This window comes from Mesoplodon mirus, assembly GCF_964341445.2.
Source record: "Mesoplodon mirus genome assembly, chromosome: 4".
Classification (NCBI taxonomy): domain Eukaryota; kingdom Metazoa; phylum Chordata; class Mammalia; order Artiodactyla; family Ziphiidae; genus Mesoplodon; species Mesoplodon mirus.
In genome coordinates this window covers 7083702-7099386 of record NC_138979.1, presented here as the reverse complement: position 1 = coordinate 7099386, position 15685 = coordinate 7083702, and the positions used below count along the sequence as shown (strand labels likewise).

Below are 15685 nucleotides of genomic sequence, written 5' to 3'. Positions count from 1 at the left end.
AAGGGCTTCCTGGGCGGGAGGTGGCAGAGACGCCTCAGACCTGCAGGCAGATGGTATATTACCCATCAGAGAGGAGATGCTGACTGCTGTCTTGTTTTTTGATAAGTAGACAGAAAGGAACATCTAACTCTAACTGGGAGAGGCTGGAACACTTCTGAGCGCAGAGAACAACCACACTGGGCATTAACGGATAGCAGACAAGCTTGCAGAGAGAACAGTAAAGGAACAACAGTGCAGACAAGCACAGAGCAGGTAAAACGCCAGATTCCTTCAGAGAATAACAAACTGCCCAGGGTGACCAGACTGTGAGAAACGTAGGGAGAAGCGGCTGGGGAGGAGGTCCCTGTGTTCGGTTTAGTCTAAACGTGATCCTGAGGACATCAAATGCCTTTAGGCAGACATATAACGTAGTTAGACAGATATATATACAGGCACACCTTGGAGATGTTGCGGGTTCAGTTCTAGACCACCCCAATAAAGCGCGTATCACAATAAAGGAAGGCACATCAATGTTCTGGTTTCCCAATGCATACAGACATCATGTTTATATTATACTGTAGTCTATTAAGTGTGCAATAGCATCATGTCTAAAAAACAACAGATATACCTTAATTTAAAAGTACTTTATTGCTAAAAAGTGCTAACCGTCATCTGAGCCTTCAGTGAGTTGTAAGCTTTTTGCAATAGTAACATGAAAATCACAGATCACCATAACAAATATAATAATAATGAAAAACTTGAAATACTGGGAGAATTACCAAAATGTGACACAAACACTAGATGAGCAAATGCTCTTGGGAAAATGGCGCCAATGGACTTGCTCAATGTAGAGTTGCCACAAACCTCCAATTTGCAAGAAATGCAATATCTGCAAAGTGCAATCAAGTGAAGTTCAATAAGACGAGGTCTGCCTGCATATATATATATAGAGAGATGTATAAATATACATCCATATATAAATACATATATCTAATATATAAATGTGTAAAATTATTATATTATAAAATAATATAAATATATATTTAAAATACATTTTAAGACACTAATGGTCAGTAATGTAAAGGGCGTTTTGAAGGGGTCAGACTGAGCTGGCCAGAGGCCACTGCAGTAGCCCTGAACTGTTGCAAAAGGCCTGAGCTATAGAGGTGGAAATAATTAAGATGTGGAATCACAGTCTTTAGTGGATGGATGACACGTCATATAGCTAAATTTGTTCCTACCTGCTGCCAAAGGTAAAGGGTACTCTCCTTTTGCTGTGGTTCCCTGGTGCCCAATATGTACCCTCTTCCATGCAAGGGGGAAAAAAAACCCCACATCCTCCAGGAACTACTGTCAAGGATGAGAAAAGAAATCTATTCCCAAATCACATAAGAACGTGTATGCAAACAAAACCACGTGTGGACATGTAGTAAAGAAATTATTTTTTAGTTTCAAATCTTAAAAATATGTTAGAAGAGGCTCCCAATTCTTTCTCCTCCTCACTCAATTACCTGGAATACCAAAAGTGCACCTTCAAAAATATGCATGAAAACAACAGTATACTCTGTTTTTCACAGCAGACCAGTCTAAATTTTGCTCACGTTTTCTGTTAGATTCTAGTTAAGAGGATCTTGTTATGTTGACAGGGCAAGCAGAGAAAAAGAAAGACATGGGAGGGTCCTTGAAAATTATTTGGTCTAATTGATTTAGTTTTAGAAACTAGAGATTTGGGCTCAGAAAGCTGTGATGGGCCCCCACGTGTGGGCAGAGCTGGAGGCGGGCAGGCCTAGAACCCAGGCATCTTCAAGCTAGTCCAAAACGCTTGGAATTAAACTGCATTTTTTTACCATTATTTACTCATTTAAGAAGAATGGATATTATGAAAATGGTTGCCTTTTTCTCAAATGATCATGTTTACAAAGTCAAAGCCAATGTAATTAAAGTACAGTCCGTCCTTATTTGTGGGTTCAGTATTTGCAAAGGTGCCTACTTGCTAAAGGTTATTTGTAACCCCAAGTCAGTCCTTGTGATGCTTTCTACGTGCACGTACAGAGGGGCCACAAGTCTGAGTCTCCTCCCAGCTGAGGTTGACCGAGGCAACGGACACTCTGCCTTCTCGTTTCAGCTCGCACACTATAAGCATCCTTCCTGCAATCAATTTAGTGCCAAGTTTTTTCATTCTTGTGCTTTTTGTTGGTGATTTCCCTGCTTCAAACAGCCCCTGAGTGCTGGCCTGAAGTGCTGTCCAGTGTCTCTAACTGCAGGAGGCTGGGATGTGCCTTACTACACGTTAGACAAGCTTCCCTTAGCCATGAGTTACTGGTGCTGTCGGCCACGAGTTCAAGGTTAATGAACCAACAATATATATTGAGTCAGGTATCTTGCAACAGAAACACACATCAAACAAGGAGATGGACTGATCAGTGGATGAAAACGTGACCAGAGGCTCTCAGGAACCTAACCCTGCACTTCCCCCGGGAGCAGTGGCTCAGGATTCACGAACTCAGTGTTCACGGTGACTCTGCAGAACCTAACTCCTGTGACGGTGAGAATCAGTGGTATTTTGTGCTGCTGCGCCCCCGCCCCCAGCAAAGGTGGAGGTGAGGTGTCTGGATACCGTTTAGACTTCCCCCAGGGTTGTTTCCAGTGATTTCTCAGTGTGAAAAATGGGGGAGGTCAAACATTTTCCTTAGCAAGAACCTAACAAGGACCAGCTTTCTTATCATGCTGGCCTTCCCAGGGTTCTGCCCCAGGCCCACTCCCCTCCACTCTCTGGGTGAGACCATTGCTCTGAGTCTCCCTTAAAAGCTGCTGATGGGCTTCCCTGGTGGCGCAGTGGTTGAGAGGCCGCCTGCCGATGCAGGAGATACGGGTTCGTGCCCCGGTCCGGGAAGATCCCACATGCCGCGGAGCGGCTGGGCCCGTGAGCCATGGCCACTGAGCCTACGCTCCGCAGTGGGAGAGGCCACAACGGTGAGAGGCCGGCATACCGCAAAAAAAAAAAAAAAAAAAGCTGCTGATGACCCCAAACTCCACCTCCACCTCCAAACCTCTTAAGCCCCAAACTCTTTTCAAACTAAAGCCCAAACACACTTGGCGTCCCAGAGGCAGCTCCAATCCAATCTACGCTAAATTCATCACCAACTACAATCCAGACGCGCATCCCTTTCTCCCCATCTCCCCACCTCCATCCCACTTCCACCCACCTTTGCCTGAGCCCCAAGCCTGGAGAGAGGGGTGCACACGGGAGGGAGGAAGAGGGCTTCTTTCAGCCGACGGCATGAATCCATCAAGTCAACTTGAGGGAACCACACAGTGGCAGGTCTGCCAAGCCCACTGCCCGTCTGGTATTCCATCCACTCCATCACCAGCCACAAACCCGAGACTCAACTTACATTTATTCTAATTCGTCCCTTCCCTCACATCTCTCCCACCCATTCTCCAAGGCTTTCTGGATTTTGCCTGCTAAATATTTCTCAGGTGTATCTCCTTTTCTCTAACATTTTGCTAAAGGATTTCCTCAGTTGTACCTATTTCAAATCCACTTTCCATAGCTCTCAAAGCAGTGGTCCCAAACTACAGTGAACATTTTTATCCATAAATACCCTGCGGGGGTAGGAGTTGCTTGTGAAAACGCAGATTCCTGGGTCAATCTGCCCAGTCTGAATGGCTGAGTCCTGGAATCTGGATCTTTTTACAAGCACCTCCTGATGCTAATATCTATTCATCCTCAAGACTCAGCTCCCCTCTCAGCCTCTCCAGGAAGCCTTCCTTCATTCGCTCACCTAGGCCGGTGAACTGGTCCCCAGCATCCCCGCAGGCACCTAAATCTATCAGAGCATTGATCCCATCAGGAGGAATCGGGTGCTGTGGCTGACTTCATAACTAAACGATGAAGTCCCCAGGGGCGAGCTCTGCGTCTTTAGATCTGTATCCTTAGTGGTCAGGGTAGTGCCTGGCACACAGTAGCTACTCAATAAGTGTAAACTGAACTTAAAGAGAATTTTGTGGCTGAGGGTAGATGCTGGGGCTGGAAAAGACGGGCACAGCCACGCTTGGCTCCCGTGTGCCCCAGGGGCAGCAGGGACCCTGATGGGGCGTGTCCAGTGGCACACAGGTGAGCACTAAGTGCTTGGCACTTTGCCAGGGACCGTTAGATACTACACGTTTATCAAGCCCCTGCTATGCTGTAGGTCCTGTAAGCTAGTGCACCTACGTTAACTACTGTTTACTCAGGACCACTCTGCGAGGTGGTATCAGCTCCCTTTTGCAGAGACTGGCGTCAAAGCTGGAGGGGCTGGGGCTTCCCTGGTGGCGCGGTGGTTGAGAGTCCGCCTGCCAATGCAGGGGACACGGGTTCGTGCCCCAGTCTGGGAGGATCCCACATGCCGTGGAGCGGCTAGGCCCGTGAGCCATGGTCGCTGAGCCTGCGTGTCTGGAGCCTGTGCTCCGCAACAGGAGAGGCCACAACAGTGAGAGGCCCGCGTACCGCAAAAAAAAAAAGGAGGGGCTCAAGCACAGACCGGGAGCCAGAACCCGGGTCCGAAGCCCATGCTCCTCCCACCCGCCCACCCCCGCTAGCCTCAGAGCAATAGTGCCGGCAGGTAATGTGGTCCAGTCACTAGATGGAGCCTGAGGTGAGGGGACTGAAGCAGCACCGTCTGCTGCTTCCCACCTGCTCCATCCCCAGCTGAGCCCATGTCAGGGACCATCCTTGCCCCCTGTGGTAGACCAGCTGCTTTGCAGCGGTGAATGGTAATGTGCTATTGTGATTTATAATAAGTCATATATATTTGGTCCTGGTCTCATTCCTGCCTCACAGCTCCTAAAACCCTTGGAATTTCCTAAGTGATAAGGGCAATAAAGGTATCTTTTGTTATTTATAACAAGCCACTTACCATGGGAGTTTCAGTTAATATAGTAATTTTTGGAAGGCCCCTAGATAACCCACGATGGGGGCTGGTTGGCAGGGGAAACAACCATGTGATTAGAGGGTTGGAACTTTCGGTCTCACCCTGTCCCTGAGCTCCAGGGAGGAACGGAGAGAGGGCTGGAGGCTGAATAAATCACTAATGGCCAATGATTTAATCAGTCATGTCTACATAATGAAGGTTCCATAAAAAACCAAAAGGATGGGGTTTGGTGAGCCTCTTGGTTGGTGAACACTTGGAGGTGCTGGGGGGGTGGTGCACCTGGAGGGGATGGAAGCTCCACACCCCTTCCCACAGACCTTGCCCTAAGCGTCTCTTCCATCCAGCTGTTCCTTTAATAGCCTTTGTAATAAACTGGTAATCTAGTAAGTACCCAGCTAGTGTCACAGAATCCGCAAATTGCTGGATGTGTGGCAAAACGCCCGCATGTTTGGTGATCAGACACGCCAGAAGTGGAGTACAGTGTTGAGAGGGGAAGAAACACACAGCAGTGTTCTTCCTGAGCAGGTGAGAAAGAGAAAGACAGTCTCACCATCATTCCCCACCTTTTGGCCAGCCTTGCTCTCGGACCCTGAAGCAAGACGAGAAAGCCCCATTCCAGGGCACTGCCCCAATCCCATCGGCTGGTTACGATCAGTAAGGTATAGAGCGGAACGCTGGGGAAATGAGTTCCATTAAATGGATAGTAACGTACAACCAGCTTCATACCGGGATCCCACCTTTCCTGAACATAAGGGGCCCCAAAAGCTAAGGCAGAGAATGGACAAGTATTTTCCTGATTGTCTGACTTAACCCTTAACACTTACAAAATTGTTTCTATGTCTGACTCCATCCCTAGCCTGACTATAAGCCCTGTTTTAGAGAAAGGTTAAGACCACCTTACCGGGTAACCGGATTGGCTTCCACGGGGCAGAGTTTGGCACGTAGGCATGCTTTGTGGCGGTGACAATCAGCTGACTGCCCAGCTTATACTGGAATTTGAGGAAGGCGACGCCATCTGTCCCCGAGGTGCCAGAGGCGATGGAGACCTGGTTGGTGAAAATCTCAATGAGGGCATCGGGGACAGGCTGATGGGTGCTGGCGTCACTGATGTGGACCTTCAGGGTGACCTCTGGAAGAAGGACAAAGCGACACAGAACAGTGGCTATTAACTGGGCAGCTCCAGCAGAGATTCTGCTATAACCGCGATGGGTAGTACAAAGTGAGATAGGCTAAGAAAACCTCGATCTACGTCCAAAATATAAATCATTTTAACCGGGAATGTTCTTAGGGGTCCTGTTTTCACTTTACATGATTTCTTACCTTCCTCAAAACCACTGCCCATAACAAGCTGCTTTCCCCCTGCCTCCTCCCGGCTCACACCAACAAATAATTGAGAGAAAATTTCTATCCCTTTATTTATTTATTTATTTATTCTTTTAGAAAGGAAGAAGTAAAACTATCTTTATTTGCAGATAATGCGCTCTTGTATAAAGAAAATCATAAGGAATCTGTTAAAATAAAACTGTTGAAGTAATACATAAACACAATGCTCTTTTATCCTGCCCAGCGCTGCTGGCAAACACAGCCTAAGCAAGGCTCGGGCTGCTACAGAAAGACCCTGCAGGTGCTAAGATTTGCAGCGAAATTCTTCAATGGTCCTGGTGAACACGGATGTGTAGAGCTCAGGGTTGCTGTGCTAGTAAGCATGAAGACGTTACTGAAAAGTAGTCAAAAATACCTTTAAAAGGGAGGACCCAAACAGTGGAGAAGGTCAGAAGAAGAAAAAAATAAAAACATTTGAAAAGATGGCTGAAGTTGAGTTAGTAGTATTGGCAAAACCAGGAAACGGATGTGGGAAATGGACAGCTCCAAATTAACGGTAAAAATTACGCTGGAATGGATAATTTTCATTTATTCATGCAAGAGATGTATATTGAACTGTTACCCCACACCTAGAATCATGAGCAACTGTGCACAACTACAGTGGTGAAGGGAAGGGAGTAGACAGGTAAGTGCTATGCCTGGGGGGCATCTGGAGGAGGCACCAAGGGGGCACTTACAGAACAGCACATGCAAAGGCCCAGAAGCAAGAGAAAGCCCTGCTTCCTGGAGAAACGGAAATAGGAAATAGGTTCTGAAAGCTGGAGGGGGAGTGTGAGGGCTACAAAGCCCAGGGAAAGACAAGGCTCAAGAGGCCAACAGGGGCCAGATCAGATATGGCTTTATAAGTGACCTAAAGGGATGGTTTTTTTTTTTTTTTTTTTTTTTTTTGTGCTACGCGGGCCTCTCACTGTTGTGGCCTCTCCCGTTGCAGAGCACAGGCTCCGGACGCGCAGGCTCAGCAGCCATGGCTCACGGGCCCAGCCGCTCCGCGGCATGTGGGATCTTCCCGGACCGGGGCACGAACCCGTGTCCCCTGCATCGGCAGGCGGACTCTCAACCACTGCGCCACCAGGGAAGCCCAAGGATCGTTCTTTATCCTAAGGGTGACCTAAAAGGATCGTTCTTTATCCTTTATCGTTCTTTATCTCGATTGCTCTTCCACCTTGGTAACTTGCTGGAAATCAAACTTATGCGTAGAAACACCTGGTTTTGGATGAAGGATGGACTCGGGGATTGGCAAGACTGGAGACCGAGCATCTAGTTAAGAGATTTCTGTAATAACCCATCAAGAGATGGTGGTGGACCATGGTGGACATCAGTGAAAGGATGCTGATTCCAGATCTATTCTAGAACGATCAGTGTATTCTGCTCCAAGAAACCCCTTTGGCTAAGGTATGAAGGGAGTAAATGGTAGCCAGTGACCTAAGTTCACTAGCCACTTAGAGGCACTACTTGCCATACATTGTGAGCTGCCTCAGTTCTGAAAGCCTTACTGGTGATCTGGCAGAGGGAGGTGGGACAAGGAACCGGTGAGCAGGGAGGCTCATGTTTCAAGAACCACTGGAGAACCGCTGGCTCAGTGGAGAGACCACTGGGGGGTCAAGGCTGGCTGGGGGCAACCTGAGAGTGAGAGGAGGAGGCGTCCAAGCTAGCCCCGTGGGAACTGCCCAGCGTGCATCTCTAGAGTTCTAGGCAATTCACACTCCAGGTCTGATCCTCGGCTCCACCAAGCTCTAGCCACCTGGCCTTGGGCAAGTTACTTATGGTTTCCAGGTCTCGGTCTCCTCATCTATAAATGGGGGCTGATAACGACATATATCTCAGTATAATTACAAACACAAGCTAGTGCTGTTACGTTATTCCAGTCACTATGCTTGAAAGCATTCGGTCACAGTGTCCAAGGGTCCCAGGACAGGGCACGGGAAGGAGAGCTGGAGAGGAAAAGGGTATGAACCTAAGGGGAGGAATGAGACATCCTTCTCGGGGGCTAATAACTCAATATCCCAAGCTCTTCTCCAACTGAGGCCTCTACATTGACTAGAACTTCTTCTGGTTCGAGAACGTCCACCTTGGTAACGTGCTGGCGATCTTATGATGCAAAAGCAACCTTTTCAATACTGCAAATTTCACTTAGTCGATCGTTTTCTCACCCTTTTTTCACATACCGATGAGATAGGTTGGGAGCCGAGACCCTTTAGCAGAATGACTGCACCTGGACAAACGTCTCCTTGAGCAACAGAATAGAAAGAAACTATAAAGGAATAAAAAGTAACTGCACGCATGCACAGTGGGGCAATTATGAACAATAAGATACAAAAGGCCACAAGCCAACCGCCACTTCTTAGGGGCCGGGAGCAAAAGCAGGGTCCTGTGCAGGGTCCCTGCACACGGCACCAGCAAGGGGGTGGGCAGACCACCGAAGCGACGTGTCCTGCCTGGCCCAGAGACCTGCCCCTGTTGTTCTCCCATTTGAGGAACCAGTTCGCCCCTCCTCGGGGAGCGAGCAAGGGCACCTGTTACTGGTTTCTGCTCCCTCACGCTGCCGCCTCCCCAGTAAAACCTTGCCTGACTTGTTTGGTTGGCCTCTTCTCAAGTTCTACTGATTAAAGAGTCCAAGGGCTCGGTCAGTATCACTTACTTAATCCATGTCTTGACTAGATGACCATAAGGAACCCCTAAAGAATCCTAGACCTTGGTGCTATATAAGGTCTGCACCAAATAAGTCTCTCAAAACCTTGTAGAGGGGCTTCTCTGGTGGTGCAGTGGTTAAGAATCCACCTGCCAATGCAGGGGACACAGGTTCGATCCCTGGTCCGGGAAGATCCCACGTGCCACGGAGCAACTAAGCCTGTGCGCCACAACTACTGAGCCTGCGCTCTAGAGCCCGCGAGCCACAACTACTGAGCCCGCGTGCCACAACTACTGAAGCCTGCGCACCTAGAGCACATGCTCCGCAACAAGAGAAGCCATCGCAGTGAGAAGCCCACGCACCGCAACGAAGAGTAGCCTCCACTCGCCACAACTAGAGAAAGCCCGCGCGCAACAACGAAGACCCAACGCAGCCAACAATAAATAAGTAAATAAATAAAATGCCTTAAAAATAAAAAAGCCAATTCATGAAACCATTTGTGGAAAGAAAAAAAAAAAACCCCAAAAACCTTGTAGAGAAAAAAAGTGCTACAGAAATTGAAACTGGGGGCTTCCCTAATGGCGCAGTGGTTGAGAATCTGCCTGCCAATGCAGGGGATACAGGTTCGAGCCCTGGCCTGGGAAGATCCCACATGCCGCGGAGCAACTGGGCCTGTGAGCCACAACTACTGAGCATGCGCGTCTGGAGCCTGTGCTCCGCAACGGGAAAGGCCACGATAGTGAGAGGCCCGCGCACCGCGAGGAAGAGTGGCCCCCGCTTGCCACAACTGGAGAAAGCCCTCGCACAGAAACGAAGACCCAACACAGCCATAAATAAATAAATAAATAAATAAATAAATAAATAAAAAGAAATTGAACCTGGTTACTTCATACTACAGGAGGAGAAAACTGCCAAAAGAGGGATAAAATCAACATCAAGAAAATCAAGGATATGGCATTACAAAACATATTTAGTTGATTCCTTCCAATCTTATCATTGTTATCTTAATGCAGGTTTGCAGTATGTACAAACACACATTTGTTTTCTTATTGAACTGGGGTCTTCCTTGTCCCCAGGTGATATGGGAAGTTATAAATGAATTAACATGCGCATAGCAGAAATCCTCTCAAACAGGGCAAGTGGGAAGGTGGCTTTGTAGTTGCAGTGATGATCTATGTAATCTTATGGTAATGCAACATTTACTAACAACTGGGATTACAAGGTTTCTGCTTTCTCTTAACTGTCTGCTGAGAAGGCAAAAGCATCTGAGATTTGGAAGAAGCTAAAGGATTTGTGAATGAACACAAGAAAGGAGTTCTCCTATAATCGACGTCCTAGGTTCTACCACTTGAATTGCTTCTAAAACGGGAAGCCTAGTTTATGTTCTGCAATTGTAGTCCTTGGAAGAGATTACGTAACTACTTCTTTTGGTGTGCTAGGATGTGAAAACATGTCACTATAGTTAAGAACTTATTACAGACCACTGGGGTATCATATTTTTAAAACTTCTGCAATTTGCTTTATTCATATGACGGTACAGCATGAACAGTCCTCTTGTTCAGTGGTTCTATATCTAGTTCATTTTTTTAGAAACGGACTTTATCTTTTAGAGCAGTTTTAGGTTCACAGCAAAACTGAGTGGAAGTCACAGAAATGTCTCACTGGGGTATCATTTTTATAGAAATACTTATATTAGCCATTCAACAGCAAATAAAATTGTTCCCACTAAATGACAACCAGGGGAGTGATCTTATGACAAGGTGGAGCACTATTAACTATTTATTAATCTCATCTTGCAGATAAAAGGAAGCCCCTATACATGGCCACAGACCTAAGTATGCATTAAGATCCACTCCTGGGCGTATATCCGGAGAAAACTCTAATTCGAAAAGATACACACACCCTAATGTTCATAGCAGCAGTATTCACAATAACCAAGACTTTGAAGCAACCTCAGTGTCCCTCGACAGATGAATGGATAAAGAAGATGTGTTACATATATACAATGCAATATTACTCAGCCATAAAAAAGAATGAAATAATGTCATTTGCAGCAACCTAGATGGATGGACCTAGAGATTATCATACTCAGTGAAGTAAGTCAGAAAAAGACAGATACCATATGATATCACTTATATGTGGAATCCAAAATATGGCACAAATGAATTTATCTACAAAACAGAAACAGACTCACAGACATAGAGAACAGACTTATGGTTACCAAAGGGGAAGGTTGGGGGGGAGGATAAATTAGGAGTTTAATAATAAATTAATAAATTAGGCATTAGCAGATACAAGCTACTATATACAAAATAGACAAGCAACAAGGCCCTACTGTATAACACAGGGAACTATATTCAATATCCTGTAATAAACCATAATGGAAAAGAATATGAAGAAGAATATATATATGTATGTGTGTATATATATATATATATATATATATATATATATATATATGACTGAATCACTGCTGTACAGCAGAAATTAACACAACCTTGTAAATCAACTATACTTCAATAAAAAAAAATAAGATGCACTATGTTTCTTTGTTGGTCATGACAGCTGATGTATCCTGCGGAGATGGGGCACCTGATTACTAATTCGAAGCCGGGACATTATTCTTTCACCCTTTGTCCTGAACATCCATCACCAACTTCTGCTGATTCTGATTCCGGAATACAGATCTCAAAGCCGGCCTTTCCTTCCCATCCCTTGTTAACACTGCTCTATCTCAGGCCGTGGAAATCTATCACCCAGACTGCTGTTCAGCCTCTTCACAGAAATTGCCACTGTCTTAAGACCTGATCCCTGAGCTCCCACTGAAGCCAGTAGTTCAGGGAGCCGCCTGAAATACGGGTCTCACCACTTCCTGTCGCCCTTCAAACCCGACAGTGCTCCCCACCAAATGTGGCCGAGGGCCAGATGCGGCCAGCTGCCTGTTCTGTGTGGTCCAGAAGCCAAGAATGGTTTTTCCACTTGTAAATGATTGGGGGGAAAATAAATTCAAAAGAATAATAGTGAAATGAAATTTACCTGGAACTTGAATTTGTGTGCATAAATAAAGTTTTATTGGAACACAGCCACGCCCACACATATCGTCCAAGGCGGTTTTTGCATTTCGATGGTGGAGTTTAGAAGTTTTGACAGAGACCTAAGGCCTGCAAAGCCTGAACTATTTACTTTCGGCCCTGTAAAGAAAAACCTGCCCACCCCTGACCTACACGATCCGTTATAAGGCACCCAAGGTCCTCCACAATCCAGTTCCACCTGATCCGCACATACCACAGGCCCCTGACACTGTCCCCTACGTTTCCTACTTTCCTTCCTGCTGCTGCCTGTCATCTGTGTAGGAAATGCCCTTGTCCAACTTCGCTCTCCTGTTGCTAATGCCTGTTCATGCTTTCAAAGTCCTGGTTCAGGTTTATTCGAGAAACTGCTCCCAGCTCACCAACTGCTCTCCACACCGGGTTAGAGGCCCCTCACCTGGGTCCTCCGCACTGCATACACTGAGACTGCTCCCTCTCTGTTTCCATCTCAGCCCGTTTTTATTGCACACCAACAATGTGGGTAGACAGCGGTGAATGCACCCCCAACGCTGAGGAGCTCTTGGCTTTAGACATTAAATAAATAAAGACCAAGTATAATTACAAACTGGGAAAAATGCCTCCAAGGAAAGCTGGTTACCACAGGACAGCAGGATGGAGGACAGCCGAAGTTCAACTGCGAAGGCCTTTCAAGGAGGTGTCACGTAAGCTCAGGCCTGAAGGATGCACAGGAACCCGCCAGGCAAGGGGGCGCAGGCGGGGCTACAGGCACCTGGAGGTGAGAATGACCTGGTTGCTTAAATGGAGTTAGGACCAAATGGAGGGAAATCCCGGAGAACAGCTAACCGTCTCCTAAGACTGCAGTGTGGGGGCCACCAGCCACTGGGGGTGTGTGTCAATTTAAGTTTAAATTCATTAAAATGAAATTAAATTAGAAATTGGGCTCCTTGGATACACCAGGCACATTTCAAGCCCTCAACAGCCACGTGTGACCAGTGGCTCTCATACTGGACAGCACAGAGAGGACATTTCCACCAACACAGAAACTTCTACCAGACGGCACTGATGATGCATTGCAAACACTCACCTCAAAGTCTGAGTAAAGAGATCCAGGGTATCTGGGTGGCTCAACAAACTCCCAAGGAAAGCACGTCAAGTGTGATTCTGCAGCCCGCCTGGATCTGACCTTGACTCGAGGCCCCTGCAGTGACTTTCAGGTTCCATGTGTTCTCCACCCCACAGCCAAATTACCTCCCAGACTCAGCTCCTACACGGCTCTCACCCCCAATTCAAGGAGCTGCAAGGGGGCAGGCTCTTTGGGCTGTTTCTTTCCTCGGCAACCTCCCCCCACAAACCCATTCCCCGGGGCTCCTCCCTCCCTCACCTCCTGAGCCTCTGCTTAAATGAGGCCTTGACTGACCACTAGTTATGTCTTTTAAACTTTTATTATGGAAATGTTAGAACACATATAAAAGTAGAAAAAACAGTATGAGGATCCCCCCAGCATTGATAAGCTTCAAATATCAACTTTCTACCATTCTTGTCTCATCTGTGCTCCCCGCACCCGATTTTCCCTCCCCTCCCCCTCCCTCCCCTCCCCTCCCCTCCCTCCCGTCCCCTCCCCCTCCCTCCCCCTTCCCTTCCCTTCTCTTTCCTCCTTCCTTTTGTCATTCTTTCCTTCCCTTCCTCATTTTTTTTTTCTGAAACATTTTGAAGCAAATCCCAGACATCATAACATTAGCTCACATTATTTCCCCATAAATACTTCAGTTTACAACAGATGAGGATTTTTAAAAAAATACCCCAAATGCCATTAACAGACCCAGTTTATAGAACCACCTCTTTATATTGTCTCATACCCAGCAAATATTCAATTTTCTCTGATTGTTTAAAAACAATCGTTTTTACAATTCTGACCACCCTCTCTAAAATGTCAATCCCAACATCTCCCTGAACTTCTGATATTATCATGCTCTGCCTTTTCTTTTGTGCATTACACTTATCGATTCTAACATGTTTCTAATTTATATGTGTATTAACTGTCTGACTCTTCTGGGACATAAACTTCGAGAGAGCTGTTTTGTCTGTTTCTCTTCCCTTCTTTATTCATGTATCCCAAGCACAAAGAATAGTCTCTGGCACACAGGACCTCAATATCTATGTTGAATGAATTACTAAAACTAACAAGCATTTCTGGGTATCATCTGGTATACGGCCTAAATATACCTGTTTTTTGTTGTTGTTCCATTGATTTATTCATTATTATTTTATTATTATTACTATTAATGTATTTTGTTTTGGTTGTGCCGCATGGCTTGTGGGACCTTAGTTCCCCCGCCAGGGACTGAACCCAGGGCCACAGCAGTGAAAGCACTGAGTCGTAACTACTGGACCACCGGGGAACTCCCCATCATTATTGGGGTTTTTTCCTCATTATTTTTTTAAATAGAAACTATCAAAATTCATTTGAGGAGCATTAATCAATCCAGATAACTAATTAATTGTACTTAATCAGAAAATATTTATTGATCAGCTACTATGTGTTTGGTATTATACTAGGGACTGTGGAAGATGAAAAAGACATGGTTACTGTTTTTAAGGAGTTTACAGTTTTCTGGGGGGTAGGGGTGGGGAGAGGTAAGACCAATCCATGTGCAAAAAGGCTGAAGCTGGATAAGACAGAGGAAAAAAAATAAAGCAAAAAAGAGACTAAGAGGGTCTGGAGTTTACAAACATAAACAGAAACTAACAAAGAAAAAAGATCTGAAAATACCCAGAGAAGTAGAGGTGATGTAGGGGTGATATTAACAATTTTAAAAAAGGGGTACCATTGGCTACACAAGCATGTATGGTATGAATACTGGCCGTGATCATGGTTTATTGAATTCAATGGGGGAATGCTTCTTGGAAGAGAAGGAAGTTGAAGCTAAGACTGGAAGGGCGGGTGGCACAGGAAGATGAACTTTGATGGCCAGCCCAGCATTTTTGGAAGATTTCAGTACGTTCCTGCATCACATGTTTGGTCTAAGGCAGAAGCCAGGGACTTGTTTTCCCAGCTGCCCTGGTAGCTAAGATGGAGGAATGGATTTTGGCCTTGCTAACCTAACTTCTGCTAATCTGTTCCACCCTCATGCTGGATTTTGATTTAGAAGACAGCAGGTGCTAAAGCAGGTGCCAACAACAAGGCCCTACTGTAGAGCACAGGGAACTATGTTTAATATCTTATAATAAACTATAATGGAAAAGAACCTGAAAAATATATATATATATAACTGAATCACCTTGCTGTACACCAGAAACTAACACAACATTGTAAATCAACTACACTTCAATAAAATTAAAAAAATAATAAAAAAGCAGGTGCTTTTTCTGACCAAGGGACCAGGGAGGAGACGTCTGGTTGGGGGCAGCGGTGTGAGCGGCCCCATCTTAGGGCAGGAGGGCAGTGAGGTGGTCCCGGCTCAGTCTCCTCATATGGCTGTGCACCTCATCCTCACAGGAGTTTTGTGAGCTCCCTAGCTGGAGTGGGAAGGGGTGGGTTGCACCCCTCAGGTTCTGTGCTGTCCTGGGATGACTCTACATGACAGAGGACCATCTCTTTGAAACTGCACCCACCTGGTTCTCCTCCCACCCCCTGTCCTTCCTTCTCAGTATCTGTGATGGTTAATGGTATATGTCAACCTCACGGGGCCATAGGGCGTCCAGATGTTTGGTCAAACATTATCCTGAGTGTG

The 15685-nt window shown here is 46.2% G+C and overlaps 1 protein-coding gene across 1 annotated transcript in view; it reads right to left on the bottom strand.

Moving 5' to 3' along the window:
- The window catches only part of FAM171A1 (family with sequence similarity 171 member A1), a 129027-nt gene that overhangs the window by 56807 nt on the left and 56535 nt on the right, over positions 1-15685 (bottom strand). The window contains exon 2 of the mRNA XM_082618463.1: positions 5794-6021. Coding sequence (XP_082474589.1) covers positions 5794-6021 — 228 coding nt within the window. The remainder of the gene's footprint in view (positions 1-5793; positions 6022-15685) is intronic.